Source organism: Meles meles, chromosome 1 (assembly GCF_922984935.1).
Source record: "Meles meles chromosome 1, mMelMel3.1 paternal haplotype, whole genome shotgun sequence".
In the NCBI taxonomy this organism is placed as follows: domain Eukaryota; kingdom Metazoa; phylum Chordata; class Mammalia; order Carnivora; family Mustelidae; genus Meles; species Meles meles.
This window is the reverse complement of record NC_060066.1, coordinates 187,005,246-187,021,858: the sequence shown is the minus strand read 5'-3', so window position 1 is coordinate 187,021,858 and position 16,613 is coordinate 187,005,246. Positions and strand designations below refer to the sequence as shown.

Genomic DNA, 16,613 nt, shown 5'->3' with positions numbered 1-16,613 from the left:
CCTACCGAGCACCTCGGTCCTGCCCAGCCACGCGCCTTGCTCCTCGCCGCCCTTCTGCCTTCTTGGGAGCTCTGGAGGCCGTCGCAACGGGAGATGCTCTCTGGGCATTTCAGGGAAGAACTGATTGTGCTCCTACAATGGTACTCGCCCAACCACTATTTACTGATGCCCGCGACGTCCTGGGGGGGACAAGGGACACAAAAACTGAAACGGACTCGGACCCTGCCTGCCCTCATGTTGCTCGGAGATTAATAGAGCTCGGATCTCTGCGTAAGTAGCTTCGGTACGAGATATGAAGTGTAAAGGCCAAAGGTACGGGTAAAAATGCTCGGGAGTTGGGAGGGTGAGAAAGTCTGTAAGGAAGTGGCGTCTGAGCAGGTCTAGATGGATGGATGTGGTTGGGATACGCAAGGATAGGGAGGAGGAGCCAGCCTGAGTGAAGGTAAAGCCTCAACCAAAGGCAGAGTCAGGGTGTGATACAGTTCGATCTAGCATGTAGCAGGAAAGCAAATGCAGCCAAGCTAGAACAGCTTATCCTCCCTCTTCAGCAAATCAGACGGTGGTTACTACTACCACTTCAAAATCAAAAGGACTCAGTTTCCCCTTTTTCCCCACTCAGTCTACTTCACATGTAACTTACCCTTCCCCGGCTCCATAGAACATTACATCTTCCGTGACCTTCAGCTTACAGACCAAAGGAATGAATAATGAAAGCAAACTAAAATGCTTTTACTAGATTGGTTTGAGAAAGCTAGAGGAATTTTCATTCTGGACCATCAGGCTTTAGAATTGGAAATTTGACGAAACAAGAGCCTCCTCTTAAAATGGAGGTGATGGCGGTGGCAGTGATTTCCAAAGACTTTAACGTCTAGATTATGAAAGGAAAGCATGTTCTTGCCAGGCCTGGGACTTAGTTACATCTGAATATATACGTTGAAGGTAGGACACATCCTCAGAGGTCATCTAGTCCAATCTCTCTCCTAAACAGAGTCCACTCTGTAGCACCCCAGCTGATAGATAATGCAGCGTACACTTCAGTGTTCCAAGGGAAGAGAGATCACTGTTTCAGAAGGCAGGCACATCCACTGAGGTCAAACTTTGTTTGGAGTCTTCTATTTAGACTAAAACCCACACTCACTGGAGCTTAAAATGGAACAGTAAAGGAGTGGTCTTCATCTTTTTCATGACAGTCCTTCAAATATTAGGTTGCAGTCTTCATTACCCACTAAGTCTTCTCTGTTCACATTAAACATACTCCGTTCCTTTGACTATCCCTTCTATGCTGATGTACAGTGGGCCTTTCTGTGATGATGGAAATGTTCTACAACCATACTGTTCAGTATAGTAGCCACTGTGGATTGAGCATTTGAAATGTTGCTACCGTGACTGAGGAGCTGAATTTTTTTTTTAAATCCATATATTTTTATTTATTGTGTGTGTGTGTGTGTGTTTGTAGGTGATCTTTTTTTTTTCCAGCGTAACAGTGTTCATTGTTTTTGCACCACACCCAGTGCTCCATGCAGTACGTGCCCTCCCTATTACCCACCACCTGGTTCCTCAACCTCCCACCCCCCCAGAAGCTGAATTTTTTAAATTGTAGTTCAGATGTGGCTAGTGGCTACCGTATACAAGCCACAACCTTGTATTTTTAAATGCGTTCTCCCTGTTGATCACTTTTTTACATGCATTTGAGCTTGTCAACATCCACCAAATGTCTGGTGCCTACAATTCAATACTAAATACAGCCTTAGGAATGACTGTTTGCACCTGGACAATATTTCTATTAATGCTTTCCAGGTGGAATTTTTTTTTTTTTAATATCCAGAGTATATGTGGTTCACAGTGATAATCACTGGAACTAGTATTTTGTCAGCAATCCTAGTGCCTAAATTTGTACCACTGCATTTTTTAACCTAAACATAAGACTTGACATTTCAGCTTTTTGGCTTAGGCCCATAAGTTGGGGTACTCCAAGTTTATCATTTTCAAACTTGTTTCAATATAATTTACCAACCAGCCAACTTTGTGTCATTTACAGATTTGGCATTACACCATGTGACCCATACGTAGTCCTTTACAATTTACAAGGTACTTTTCATCTGTTATATTTAATTTGATCCTTACAACAACCCTGTGAGGTAGGTAAGATATGAAATCTACATTTTATAGATAACACAGCTGAATGAACCGTAGCAGGATCTGAATGGATGACGTCCTTTTTCTACTCCATTGAGCATCTTCTTATACATTCTCTTCATCCATATTCTTGATAGAAATGATGAAGAGGACCTCCAGAGGCCAGGCTGACTCTGAATTCTTAAATAGCACTGACTGATAAAACAGTCTAAACAGGTCAGTTTCCTCTTAAAAGTGTGGTTATCCAACCCACTGGTTGCCATTCTGTCCAAAAGGATGGTACAGGAGACAGTAACCTGACATGTAAACACTAATACTAGTCCCATAGTAGAGAAGCAAATGAGGGTTGGCTGCCAGAAAAAATTCTGCTTGTCTGTATTCCACAAGGGGACTGTCACACCAACTGCTTAAAGAAGCCAAGTCTCCCTCTCTTTGAAAATCCCCATGGGGCCATGTTTTATTGTTCTTATGGTTCTTAGCACTTCCTATCCCACATTGTAATTGCTAATGTACACGTCTTATAACTAACTTCAAGTCATTCATCTCTATAACACCCAGCACTCAGCCTACTGCTGAGCATGTAGGAGGCACTCAAATTGGTAAAAGATACACCGATGCAAGTGAATGTTCTTCCAGCAGTATCTGGCCCCCCTCCAAAAACAAACTTGTGACTAGAAGAGACACAGACCATTGCCACATTCTTGCCAACATGACTGATTAAAATGCCCTTACAATTAGCTCGGTCACAGTTTCCAGCAAGTGCTGAGGCTTTTGCTAGTTAAATCAGCTTTCATTGATGCGTTCTGTTTTCTACGTGTGTTTTGACCAAAGAGTAAAAACAGGTTCTCTAACAATAGGGTTAGAATACATGAAACAGGATGACTCTTAATAATGTCAGGTCAGTCAGTAAGGAATCTAAGTGACCAGTAAAATGAAACATCTGACTGTAGGTCTTCCAAAAGAAAGGAAAAGGACTAACAAACAAGAATATAGTGCTTTACCATTTACAGATCTTTCACATACATTCCATTTGACCCTCACAACAACCCTGTGAGGTAGGCAGCACTGATATTATTCTTCTCATTTAACAGATGAGGAAAGTGAATCTCAGAGCAGTTAACTGAAGTGCCCAAGGTTCTACAGTTAGTAGATAATTTGTATTAATATCAGTCTTTGGCCTAAAAATTCAGCACCCAACCTCGCCTCATACTTGCTGTACCTACTTCACAGGGATAATGAAGATAAAATGAATTCAAGGCTAGAAAAATACTTTGAGGGAAAAAGCACTATATAATTATACCCGCAAACTATAATTTTCCACAATATATGGCTCATTCCCCTTCTCATCCCAGCTTGTGCATGAACCCAGAATTTTATATTGCCTCAGTTCTGTGCTCAGCTGAGCAACTAAGTAAGGCAGGGAAACAGTATGATCCTGTTTGAAGTTATATAAATTACAATCAGGGTAACTGCTAGTACAGCAAATTGAAAAACACAGGCCAATGTGCAGCTAGGACCCACTGAAGCACAGAGCAAAGCAAGGCAACATCATCAGATAGGGCATGATTGCATAGAAGGAAACGTGGTGTCAGAGTTCCAACTGGCACACACACAGTCATCTAAGGCAAAGTGGTGGCAAAGAAGAGTTATTTGTTCCACATTATATAAATACGAGCAGAAGATTCATGGGAACCCATGCAAAAGCATCTTCTGTCACACTGATCTCTCCAGCTGCCTTCAGAGGATACAAACAACAGTGTCATCTTCATTTTAACGAATGACTGTAGCTGTGCTCATATCCTGCACTGAACCAAGGAACAGCTCCATGCTGAACTTCCTTGGCTAAAATACAACCAGTACCATCATTCCTAGTCAGACTAATAAACAGAATGTCTTTTAAGGTAATGAAATAGATGGCTGTGTTTAGATTTTTTTTTTTTCAGGATTCACTTTGGATTCTCCTGCTTTTAAGACCCAAAGAAAGTTATATTGAGTTTTTATTGGTGATTCTAAGTATATGTGTTTATAACAGTTAAAGTGTGATAGGTGAATTCAACATATTAAAAGAGTTCTAGAGCATCTGTTCAGAAAAGGTTATATACTATACAAACTATTCAAGTCATACAAAACCATTTTTTCAGTGTCTTTTCAACTGAGAAGGATCCTATTCAGCACGCTTCTCCTCCTGAGGTGGTTCATACTGAGCAAGCTATAGGGCAAAGACAGAGGAGTTTAGGTGAATTTTATTCTAAATTGGGTAAAAAAAACTTAATAGTAACAAAATGAGTAGTTAACTATTCAATTACTGAATCAGGAACTTTATATGAATATCCTATCCATTTTTAAACCATTTAAGATTGATACAATTTAAGATTTAATACAATCAAATGTAATGAAAACTCTTTTCATATAAACCTTTAAAATTACTGGGAAACCACTGCTGAATTTAAATTCATGACTGCACTGCTCGAATACTTAATAATGCAATAATCTGTCTCTTTCTTCCCAAAGATGCTATGGCTTCTGGTAAAGGACTTAACTCTTTCTCTTTAACAAAAGTTTACTGAACTTTGTCTTAAAAAGCAGGAAAAAAGAATAATGTAACATATATTAATCTAGCTAGTCAGTGAAGAGGAGCTCATGTCTTTGACTTAAAAGATGCCAAAGAGTTAACTGATATTTGTATTGTGGAATCTTGGATTATTTAAGAGGCTGTATTTTCTGTTACGCTAAGCTGTGGTTCCTGGCAAAAACACTAGGCTAAGATTTAGGTTATTCCAATTAGTTGAGAGATTTGAGAAGAAAATTAGACTTCACTGTGCTTTAGTTTCCTACCTATAAATCGGTGTGTGTACCTGTTTCAGTTATCTCGCAAGGTCATTGAGCAGATAAATCACATTATAAGAAATGCCTAGAGTAATGTAAAGTGCGTTATGTGATTCAGAATGTGGAAAAACCTCAAAGACTTAAGAGTTGACTAATTTGAAGTTTATGAAAAGTCTCACAGGAGTTTCAACAGAGAAAAAACTTGAGCACAGACAAAATTAAGTGCAAACAAATTTATAGAGATAAACACATTACAGCGCCAGCACATACGACTGTGCAGATTACACACTGCACAACTCTGAGAGGTGCCATTTGCAAAGCATTGACCTTACAATGACCTACTTAAATCAAGTGCTTAGGACTCCCAGAACTCTCCATTTACTCATAAGCAGCATTAACCAATGTTCTCATTCTTTTTTTTTTTTTTTAAAGTAGGCGCCATGCTCTGCGTGGAGCCCAATGCAGAGCTTGAATTTAAGACCCTAACATCCCAAGACCTAGGCTGGGATTAGGAGTTGGCCACTTAACCAACTGAGCCACCCAGGTGCCCCCCTCATCTTTTTCTTGATGCAGGTTCCCAAGAAGCTCTTCTTGACCACACATTGCTTGTCCTATTTACAATTTGTGGTTTTCTAGATAGAGCATCAGTTCAGCCTTGCAGTTAATCAAGATTATTTATCCTCCTCCCTCCCCTACTATCCATTTTAGTGAGGTTTTGATCTTTTAATCATTAAGGGTGAAATTATTTTTAACATGAATTCTTTTAAAACATTTACCTTTGTTTTCAGTTTTTTATTTTCTTCTACAATAGCTTCATATTTCTCTTTCATTTCTGCCAGTTCTAGGCGAAGCAGCTCTATTTCTGGATTTTCTGGAGTGGCAGCTCCTAAGTGATGCTTTAAAAAACTAATACCAAAGTTAAGAATTTACTTGAGCTGAATGAAACTAATGAAATAGCTCAGAGCAGTATCAGTATCTCTGATCATGGTCACCCCACCTTACCACCAACATTTACCCAGAGATCATCATTGCAAAACATAAAGGAAAGTAACTTTTTCAATCGTGAAAAATATTTTAAAAATAGCTTAAAAATGTGAAAAAGAGTTCCAAAAATAAGTCCTTTTTCTGACTTGAAAGATGAAAAGGATACTCCAAAGCACTATTAGGTTTCTCTGGTTCTTCATATAAGGCTACCAATACTGCAAATCAAAAAGCAGAAAAAAGCAACAATTAAAGTCTTAAATTTGAATGCCTGAAATTATATAGCCCAGTAAATGTTAAATGCCTGTTATATGCCAAGCACATTGCTAGGACTGCCATACCATGGTAAACAAGGCACCTAAGGTCCCTAGTCTCAAAAACTTTACAGTCTAGTGCAAAAGCAAAGAACTAGACCCCCCCCCCCCCCCAAAAAAAAGCAAGCATCAAGTGGCAATACAGGATGATGGATTATGGGAACACTTTGGAAAAACACCTAACTCAGCCTAACGCACCAGGGAAGGCTCCCTAACAAAGGGAAATAAGACCTGAGACTTAGCTATGAGGGTTTCAGATAAAATGGGAAGGTGAGGGGGTGGGGAGGGCAAGAGAACAACACATTGAGGAACCGAAAATTCAAGTATGGCTAGATGGAGCCGTGAACAATGTGGCAGGAAAGGAAGCTGGCAAGGTGGTCAGGACGCAGACCAGGGAGGATCCTGCAAGTTCGGTTGGACTTTGATCCTTAGAACAGGCATATAATTAAAGCTTTAAGCAGGAGAGTGACAGGATCGCTCTTAACTACTGTGTGGAAGATCCTGAGTGGGACAAGGATGAAGGCGGCAGGAAGAGCAGTTAAGAGGCAAGTGTGGCAATCCAGCTGAAAAAGATAGCAACCTGCACTAGAGTGAGGGAGGTGAAAATAAAGTAGATAAATTTGAGAAAAATTTTGGAGAGAATCAACAGGGCTATGGTAATTACTGAAAGAAGCTTTGAATTCAGAATGTGCTTCAAGAATAGTTTCATATACAACATGCGAAGTAACCACCAACCAAAGACTTTACCAGTTATCCGCATGCTCAAATCAACATTAAAATAGATGTTTTAGTTTGTATCCAAAAGCTTATGTCAGCACTACCTTGCTCATCTTCTACTGAACAAATTCCTCCTGGGATTTACTACTCAGATAAAGTCTCTAGACCCGTGGTTAAATTTTTTGTGCATGGAACCCTTTGAAAAGTGACAAAAGCCCCAAAATGTAATTACACACAAATAATGTCCATCTCTAGACTCCAAGTTAAGAACTGCTGTAAAACAACTTACACGCTTCCTTTTTTAGTCTTAATAAATCATCAAAATAGTATAGACAGTATGAAAAAATCAAATGGCAATGACTTCTTAACACCCTGCACTGAGTTCTGATAGTTACTCTTCTAAGTATACATACAACCCTATTTTTTGAGAAATCGGTAGGTTTACATCACCACCACCCTCTCTCTTCAATATGTTTTTCTTTAAATAACACACTCAAACCTGTTTCTTCTTCATTAATTTCCACTGATCTCTGCCAAATAACGTTATAAGACATGAATACTCTTACCCTTTTCTACATCTTCTTCCCCACCCCATTTCTTTCAGCTTCTAAATTTCTGTCTGTGGTACTATGAGGTTGATAATTACAGAACATAATGTAAATGTCAAGTTTCCTGTGCTTTTCTATAGATGAAATATACTTCCTTTTAATCAGATAAGAACTCAATAGCTGGTGTTTCCCTTTTTGCCTTAGCAGGAGGGATTTTTAGAGGTTGATGTACTCAAAATAACTCAAATGCTTCTTTTTCCATATGACTTATCTTTATCTTTAGCCATCCTTTAGTGTGTTAATGTTAGAAGCAGTTTCAGATCCTCCTGGAAATATGCTGTATTAAAATTAAATTAAATATGTGTAAAGTACCCATGTTTGAAACCGAAAATCAAATTTTAAATAGGTCACATCAGTAAAGACGTTATGTTAAGTTCTCTGATATTATTTAGGAGACTGGAAATCTACAGAGATTGAGAAGTTAGATGCCAGTAGATGTGAGCAAGGGAAAAGAATCTCGCGAGGGAAGATCCATGTATGGCCACAAGGCTGTTACTTCCCACCAAGGTCATTTATCTGTCTTTTAACATTCTGTCTTTTACTCTGTCCAGCCACTCTGACCTCCTTGCCTTCCTGAAATGCTTGACATCACATTTCATCCAGATCTCTGCTCAAGTATTACTTCTTGAGACCTTCCCCCATCATACCTTATAAATGGCACACCCGTTGCTCTTTATCCTTTGCTGTGTTTTTATTCATATAATTTCCCACTGGCTGGCACTATGTATTATCTGTCTCCTCCAAATAGAATAGAAGGGTCATTTAGAGCAGGGACCGCCCCCCCCCCCCCACCCACTGCTGTATCCCCAGTGCCTGGAACAGAGACCTGAATAAAATGATGAAAGTTAATAAACTTATGGGGTTTTTTTTAAAGGGGAGGGGTCAATGAAATTCCAAGCTTCTATGACACTTCAGGAGAGGACAGAGCACAGCACTTTCACAGAATACTCCTATCATGTTTGCTGAAATTTAATTGCAAAGAGATAAGGAAACTGGTACCTGAATCTAAGGTTGGTAGCAATTCAGAATTCTCAGCCCATACGTGGGAATTAAAAGTCCTGCTTTCTGGTAAAACCCAGAGTTAATCTCCCAGAATTTTCTCCTAATCTTTGCTTCCGGCCCCGGCCAAAGAGCAGTTACCAAATTAATTCCCAGACACTTCTCATGTGGAGCCAGTCATCATCCCTGACAGCTCTTCTGTTCTATACCCTTGAAAGTCCTAGCCAATGAACTGAATGATACATAGCAGGCATTCACATTATTGCTGAGCTAATGAAGTAAGCAGTACCCCAGCTATCTCTTGGAACTCTCCAGTTTGAAGCTCCTTATTCATCTTGGGTCTTGAATCCCCTTGGAGGAAGAGATACAGTGTAACAGCTTCCATCTTAAAAAGTGTAAACAATATAACCATTTTCATGTGCCCTCAAGCTCTTTAAACTGTAATTCTACTTATGAAATCTGCACAGAGCAGGAATTGGTATAGCCTACGAAATGGGGGTTGAAAAACCGCAGCCAAACTGACTATGCATCGCCTACTTTGGGGATTGAGTTCACTTAGTTATTTTATAAGCACCTTTGTAATCAGGTAATTTTCCCACTTGCCCTTTGTTCGAGGGGAAAATGCTTCTTTACATAATTTTGACTCCGCAAAAACTGCAAGGAGAGAGGAATTGGGATCTCAAGGTCTTTAGCAAACGTGCTCGCTGCGACCGCTCGAGGCAAAGCAACGGAAGTTGGAGGGACTTTGCAACAGCTGCAAGAGTTTCACTCCCCGCCCGGAGAGCGGTAATGTGAGCGAGGCTACCCCAACTCCGGCGCCGTCCGACAGCCAGACGTGCGCCAGTGCCTGCTGAACCCCGAAGCCCACCTAGCTGGACCCCAGACAGATCCCACCTGTTCCCCTTCCTTCCCTACGCCTTGGCCCGTCGGGGGCTCAGCGCCAAGGGGCACGGCGTGGACACGAAGAACCCTCTCCTAACCCATGCTCACCCTTGGTCAGCGTGTCCAGCACCCCCGACTTCTCCAAGTACCTCCGGAACTGCTCGCGCTTCGAGTCGGCGGCCTGAGGAGACACGGCGGGTCAGTGGCCAAAGCCCAGGGGCCGGAGCAGGAAGAAGGCGCTGGGAGTCCGGCAACCCCGCCTCCGCCTCGCTACCTCAGGCCCCCAAAACCTGCGCGCGCGCCCCCATTCCCACCCTCAGCCGACCAGCGGCTGGCTACCGCCCGCACGCCCCCAGCCACGCCGCGCCCCCCTCACTTTGTAATGGGCCATAGTGACAGCGGCAGCGGCGTAGCTGGCGCCCGAGACCGTGGCTGGCGGGCTCTGAGCCGCACTGCTCATGCGCGGAAGGGCGCGCGCGCCTGCGTACTTGCGAACCACGGTCCGAGATCTCAGGGGTGTGGCCTGTTTTCATGACGACCAGGACGCTGTGAGTGCCCCATAGTGGGCTAAGCCGAGGGAGGCTGCGTACGCCCGCCTCTCTGCTCCCGGAGCAGCACCTCTCCTTCCTCTTCCGGTCCTTGCCGCGATTCAGTTGCTTAGCGAGAGGCGAGGTTTTGGTAACTCCGGACTGGTGTCCAGGTGGGGCCAAAGATGGGCGTGGCGCCCGGGGGCGGGGCTTGCGGAGGCCGGTAGCGCTGGGACTGGTGCCGGGTGGGATCTTCGGACACCCGTCTGGAGCAGACCGTCTCAACTGGGACCTCATTAGGTGTGGCAACCCATAGGTGCTGGTTTCTTGGCTCTCATCCTGAAAAGGTGCGCACGACCGACGCCGGGCAACCCTTGAGTATGCAATGTCTGGAAAGGAGTGCTTAGACTCGTGTGTTTCAGCTCCCGCTCTTACTTTTGGAGTTCGTTTTGTGGCGGGCTTGCTAGGGGCCTCTGGAGGATGAGCGGTAACGTACTAAGCTTCTGAGCGCTTAATGTGTGCCAGGCACTGTACTAAACACGTTTCTTATTTTAATTCTCATGTTATCCTTGTAAGGTGGGCAGTGTTAGTAAAGTGGCGAAGTTAGAGGACCAGGGAGTGTAGAGCTACGACTCCAGTCTGGGTACTGAATCAAGATGCTATAAAGCCATCAATCTTTTTATTTTTTTTAAATTTTTTTAAAAAGATTTTATTTATTTATTTGACAGACAGAGATTACAAGTAGGCAGAGAGGCAGGCAGAGAGAGAGAGGGGAAGCAGGCTCCCCGCTGAGCAGAGAGCCCCATGTGGGGCTCGATCCAAGGACCCTAAGACCATGACCTGAGCTGAAGGCAGAGGCTTAACCCACTGAGCCACCCAGGTGCCCCACCCATCGATCTTTTTAAATTTTTATTTACTAGATAGCAACATTATCACTATACTCAGGAGACATCAGGTTGCAGTCAATAAAGAAACTAAGTCCCAGGGACAAACAATTGAACCATTGTCCAGAAATAAAAGATTAGCAAGTAGAAAGGAGAATTATGTAGAACAAGGACAATCTCCTAAAGCTGTACTCCCTTCAAGGAAAAACCTGTTTCCAAACCATTAAGCCTCGATTCTGAACATGTAACTTTCCCAGAGTCAGTTTTCTTGAATTCTAAAGGAAGCCTCTGAAAAAGTAATCCTGATTTGGTAACTATGTCTTTGAGTTTAAAACTGCCCCTTCACCATTCAGAATTAGTCTCTTTTTCGTTTTTGAAATGGGTTTGCAGTTGTCTGCCTTAACACCGGGTCGTTAGGGCTGCCCTTGTCTTGCCTGCGCTCCACCACCACTAGGGTCCTTTTGTGATAGCTTAATATGCAGAATGTCTAGAAGCCAACAGCTGTTCAGATCCGAAGGTCTGTGGGAGCCCGCCTACCAATGAGGTTGTTTGTCAGCAACCCCAAATGATTTGGAGGACAAGCAGTAGGATTATTGCAGCTTCTGACCAAATCAGATTCAAAGGACAACTGTCCCAAAGAAGCAGGAGTATCTGGAATGTCAAATGACTGGCAATCTCCCTGGGAAGGAGGAAGGGTGCTAATTGTGCCCTCTCTGAACTGGCCCTTCAGGTTTCCTTTAGGAGGTGACACCTGATTTTCATCTTCCTTAGAGGGACCCCATGTAGCACTAAGCCACAACTGTTCCCAGGCACAGTTAGCAGGTAGAGGGAAAGCTGTTTGGGATGACTGCCCCATGTGGTTGTCCAGATCTATAGCAACACCTGGAATAGAACAGTGACCTCTAGAGCAGTGGTTCCTTTTGCTGTCTTTGCCATCAATTTCTCTCTTTTCCCTTAATGGGTTACCCAATTCTTTTCTAAATATTTTACGAGTGTCTTCATTATTACATGAGCTGATGTGTTGAAGATGACTACAGGTAGCCCTAAGTGTGTGCATCTCATCAGAAAGTACAGTTTCTTGTTTATCCAAAACACATTTCTCATCATTTCCGCTGTGATTGTCAGGATCCACCTGAAATGCAGGTGAATTTAAACTAGGGCACACTGCTGTGTGTTTTTGCTTTTCCATTAGCAGGTAATAATCAGGTGCAGAAGAGAGTCTCTTCAGTGAATTTGCAGATGTGCTCTGATACTTGGCAAGATTTTGTTTTGACTTGTTCGCAAAGAATTCATTATGCTCATCCTTCCATTTATATTGTCCCCAAAGCCCTCTTTTGATCTTTTTAAAACCTAGGTGGAAAATTTCTAGAACATTTAAGAGAAGCGAAACAGTGGCTATGGATTGCATAAATAGTAGGAATATTGTCTTTTCAGTTGGTCTTGAGACAAAACAATCAATTATATTTGGACACGGGTGGCCATGGCATTTAAATAAAGGCTCTAAATGAAATCCATATAAAAGATACTGTCCAATCATGAACCCAACCTCAACCACGGAGCGAGTGAAAATGTGTACCACGTAAGTGCAAAGCAGTGTTCCTCTGAGTGGAGCTTTATTTAGTTTCCTTTGTTCCAGCTGACAAAGTTCTTGCTCCAGTCTCCTTCGGTCCCCAGGCATTTCAAACTCCACACCCTCCAGTGCTCCTCTCAGTTGAGCTTTCTTCCTCAGCCTCTCTTTCTCCAGAACCCTCAGTCGGTATAAAGCATGGCCCATATAGACCAGGGATGGTGAAGACACAAATATCACTTGCAAAACCCAGTATCTAACAAGGGAGATAGGAAAGGCCTGGTCATAGCACACATTTCTGCAGCCAGGTTGTTCTGTATTACAGATGAAGCCAGACTGCTCGTCATTCCAGACATCCTCAGCTGCTACACCCAGAACAAGCATTCGAAATATGAACAGGATAGTGAGCCAGATCTTTCCAATTATGGTGGAGTGGATGTGAACTTCCTCCAGGATGCCTCCAAGGAAATTCCAGTTCCCCATGTTTATTTAGTCAGCCATCTTCACTCTGAACCCCATCAAATAGGAGACAGATAAATTCTTCCATTCTGAAGGACATGCTGTTTCCTAAAGCAAACCTATGGTAAAAACATGAACAAAGCATCACTCTCTTCGTGTGCGGGTTACTCTCCTCTTTCCCTAGAGAACTGTGATAATCTTACCAAGAATTTTTTAAGCTATCAGTAGTTAAAATCACTTTTGTTTAGACATAATAATACAATGAAAAAAAAAAAAGATACCTGGAGGGAGGGGTTGTATATATTCTCTATGAAGAATAGGACTGTAGATGGGGTGCTTGGCTGGCTCAGTCAGGAGAGCATGTGACTCTTGAACTCAGGGTTGTGAGTCCGAGCCCCATGTTGGGTGTAGAGATGACTTAAAGTAAGTAAATAAAAATTAAAAAAAAAAAAAAACAACTCTAGGATTCCCTGTAAGAAAGGAGTCTTGCTATTGTTAGCTGGAGTTTATTACTGTTTTACTTTGTTTGACTGAGAACTTTGGAGGAGGTTCCTAAAACTACTGACATGATCTTACAAACCTCTCTATTAAGATTATATAAAAATTATAACCAAAGTCAGTGATTTTAAAATCTCATTTGTACACAAAGGAAAATGAATGTGTTTCATTTGATAATTCAGTAGGATACAGCACTTAGTGAAATCAGAGAAAACAGATCTGGCTCTTGCTATCAGAATTTAGATTTGTTTTTTAATCCACGTTTAAGTATCTAAATTCTCTTGGCTTTCTGACAGTTGTTGAGCACTTTCAGAAATCAAAAATTTCAGTAATATTTATGAATTGTAAAATTCTTAATTAGCTATGAAAAATTGTGTACATTTTTATCATCTTAAAATGAACTTGTTAACTAAGTAAAACTTAAATTAAAAAAACAGAACTTCAAGATAAATACAAATTAAAAAAGAACTCCAGAAATTCTCAACTATTTTTGTCCTAGCAGAATGTTCTTAGATAGTTCTTGAAATAAACAGATGGCCGTGGTGGTGGTGTTATAGATATTTTCATTGTAACAATATTTGACCTACTTAGGACACATAGCTTGCTTTTATGGAAGGAACAGTGTAATAACAGAGCAAGTTATACTTTAGATGCGTGGATTATCAAGCAGTACATTCTATATTAAGGTAGAGATTCTAGTGTATCCAAGAGGAAATATATCCTACAGGAAAGATAAAAAGACGAGTGTTTTCATAACTTTCATTTAAAATATCAATGTGTGTTCTATATCCCTTATATAAAGGGAGATGTTACACAGTTAAATACAATACTGGGATACTATAGCTAAACAATATGAGGTAGGAATATTGTTTCCCCAGTTTACAGATGAGGAGACTGAGGCACACCTAATCCAAGGTTGGGGCAGCTGGGTGGCTCAGTTGGCTAAACATCCAACTCTCAATATTGGCTCAGGTCATGATCTCAGGGTTGTGGGTTCAAGCCTCACATCCAGTTCTGCACTGAGCACAGCATCTGCCTGGGATTGTCTCTCCCTCTCCCTTTGCCCTCCCCCAACCAAATGAATAAAATCTTTAAATTACGCAAGGTCAGACAGCTGGAACTGGCATTGAAAATCAGTGTGGCTCTAAAGTCAGGTCCTGTTCTACTAAAGTCAGGTCCTGTTCTATTTTTCCTCTTTGGGTGTACTTAAGATTTGCATGAAAGAAACATTAAGAAATCATCTGTTTTCTCTTAAAAGTTTACTTAAATTAGGTATGTCAAATAGTGACAGTTTGGGCTTTTTAAGTAACTGATTTTGAAGTCTTTAGTTCCTTTTCTAAAGCTTCATACAGTTGAAAAGATTTACAAAAGCATCAACCTTCTAAAATTTAGTTGTATTTCTGAGATAGAGAAAATTTCTATTTAACTTTATTATGTTAATAATAATATATTCTTTAATTTATTTTTTTTCCATTTTATTTATTTTTTCAGCGTAACAGTATTCATTCTTTTAATAATATATTCTTTGATCCAACAATCCAAAGCAGTTTAAAGTGTAAGCAATGGTATTATCCGTGTTGTTTTTAATAATTGCAAATTGAATATGTCCAAAGTAATTATCAGTACAAGAAAGGCAGTATTGTACATAATAAATAATAGTGCATCTATAGTATGGTACCATGCAACCAGTAAAAATGATAAATGTATACTAATATAAAAAGACATTTGCTATATTGTTTCAGTTTATAAAATAGAACAGTATGACCCCATAATCATATATTTGTTTATATGTAGAAGTGCATACGAAAAAGCCTAGAAGGAAATTCATCAAGGTATTAACTATGATAAAAAAAATACTAAAGATATTAAGTATGATAATCTCTGGGTGGTGTGATTATAATTGACTTATTTTTTATAATTACATATATTTTAATTTGTTTTTACCATGAGCACTTCTATAATCAGAAAAAAAAATAATTGTTTTTCCTTAAGATACAAAAGCATAGTATTTCCTGAAAGGAGCAGTAAATTAGCTACAAATCTTAAGTTCTGAAGCTTTCCTAAATGACATGAATGCTAGTCTACAAAGACTCAATCCCACAGAATTCAAAAGCAAAGAATAAAAACATTTCAAACAACTCTTTCTTAATTTGCTAAAACAGAGATTAACACAAACCTGTTCAGATAAATCTGAGAAGCAAACCATGTTTGTTCTCTGAAGGTGTCCCTTCCCAGGTGTTGCCGGTGTAGTGCAGTTCAATTCAGTGCAGTGAGTCAGCCATCTGCTAAAATCCACTTGTGCTCATTGTTCCTGCTTCTAAAACCACTCTGCCCGATAGAACTTTTGCAACAGTGCTGAAACAGACTCTCTCTGCACTGTCCAATGAGGTAGCCACTAGCTGCCATAGAGCCATTGGGCACTTGCACATGACTTGTGTAACACAGGAACTGAGGGTTTTTTTTTTTTAATCTTATTTAATTTTAATTAAAATTTAAGAGCTGCATGTGCCTTGTGGCTCCTTTATTGGATGGGACAAATAAAGAATATTTCCAGTATTTCTAATAACACAGCAGTTTAGAAGACTAAAGTTATGAGCCCCAAATTAAGCTGAATAAATGGTTCCTCTATAATTCAGAGATGTCAAATTGAAAACACCAGATGTTCATATGCTTTTTTTTTTTTTTTAAAGTAATTTTGCCCCCTGGGAAGCCCAATTAGATATCACTATTTCGGGTAATGTGAACCATGTTTCTAGTACCGAAAACTCTTTCTGACTAAAAACAGTTTCTTTTTTATTTCTTTATTTGAGAGAGAGAGACAGAGAGAGAGCATGATGGGGTGAGGGTCAGAGGGAGAAGCAAACTCCCTGCTGAGCAGGGAGCCTGATGTGGGATTTGATCCTGGGACTTCAGGATCATGATTGGAGCTGAAGGCAGTCACTTAACCAACTGAGCCACCCGGCACCCCTAAAAAAAAATTTTCATAGTTAGATGAATTTTGTTTCCCTGTCTAGTTTTCTGTTAGGAACAATTAAATTTCCATTTAGGTCATTAAAGTTCTCTCTTCAGAGCTAGTGACCTGATGGGTTGGCCATGACAGATGACTATTTCTTCTCTGAGCTTTTGGGTTTTTTCCTTAAGATTTTTTATTTTTAAGTAATCTCTACTCCCCAACATGAGGCTTGAACTTAGAACCCTGAGATCAAGAATGGCAG

General features: G+C 40.7%; 3 protein-coding genes across 3 annotated transcripts in view; all 3 read right to left on the bottom strand.

The window, feature by feature from the left end:
- Positions 1-3,119: 3,119 nt before the first annotated feature.
- On the bottom strand, positions 3,120-9,941 carry LOC123942302 (MYC binding protein). The gene is made up of 5 exons (XM_046006172.1): positions 9,840-9,941; positions 9,572-9,644; positions 6,113-6,161; positions 5,739-5,868; positions 3,120-4,345 (listed from the first exon to the last, which is right to left on the bottom strand). Exons 1-5 carry the CDS (start codon positions 9,921-9,923, stop codon positions 4,301-4,303), a joined length of 381 nt encoding a protein of 126 aa, XP_045862128.1. The 5' UTR covers positions 9,924-9,941; the 3' UTR covers positions 3,120-4,300.
- Positions 9,942-10,923: 982 nt separating this feature from the next.
- GJA9 (gap junction protein alpha 9) lies at positions 10,924-12,924 on the bottom strand. The gene has a single exon (XM_046006118.1). The coding sequence runs from the start codon at positions 12,922-12,924 to the stop codon at positions 11,380-11,382; it is 1,545 nt and encodes a 514-aa protein (XP_045862074.1). The 3' UTR covers positions 10,924-11,379.
- Positions 12,884-16,613, bottom strand: part of RHBDL2 (rhomboid like 2) — a 56,831-nt gene continuing 53,101 nt past the window's right edge. Inside the window, exon 8 of the mRNA XM_046006148.1 lies at positions 12,884-13,019. Within this exon, the coding sequence (XP_045862104.1) occupies positions 12,960-13,019 (60 nt within the window). The 3' untranslated portion in view covers positions 12,884-12,959. The remainder of the gene's footprint in view (positions 13,020-16,613) is intronic.

Coding starts and splice junctions, on each gene's coding strand:
- LOC123942302 (XM_046006172.1), bottom strand. CDS start 9,923: ATGAGCAGTGCGGCTCAGAGCCCGCCAGCCACGGTCTCGGGCGCCAGC. Junction 5,869..6,112: donor AAACCTAATAGTGCTTTGGA/GTATCCTTTTCA, acceptor CTTTGGTATTAG/TTTTTTAAAGCATCACTTAG. Junction 4,346..5,738: donor ATAAAAAACTGAAAACAAAG/GTAAATGTTTTA, acceptor TTTGCCCTATAG/CTTGCTCAGTATGAACCACC.
- GJA9 (XM_046006118.1), bottom strand. CDS start 12,924: ATGGGGAACTGGAATTTCCTTGGAGGCATCCTGGAGGAAGTTCACATC.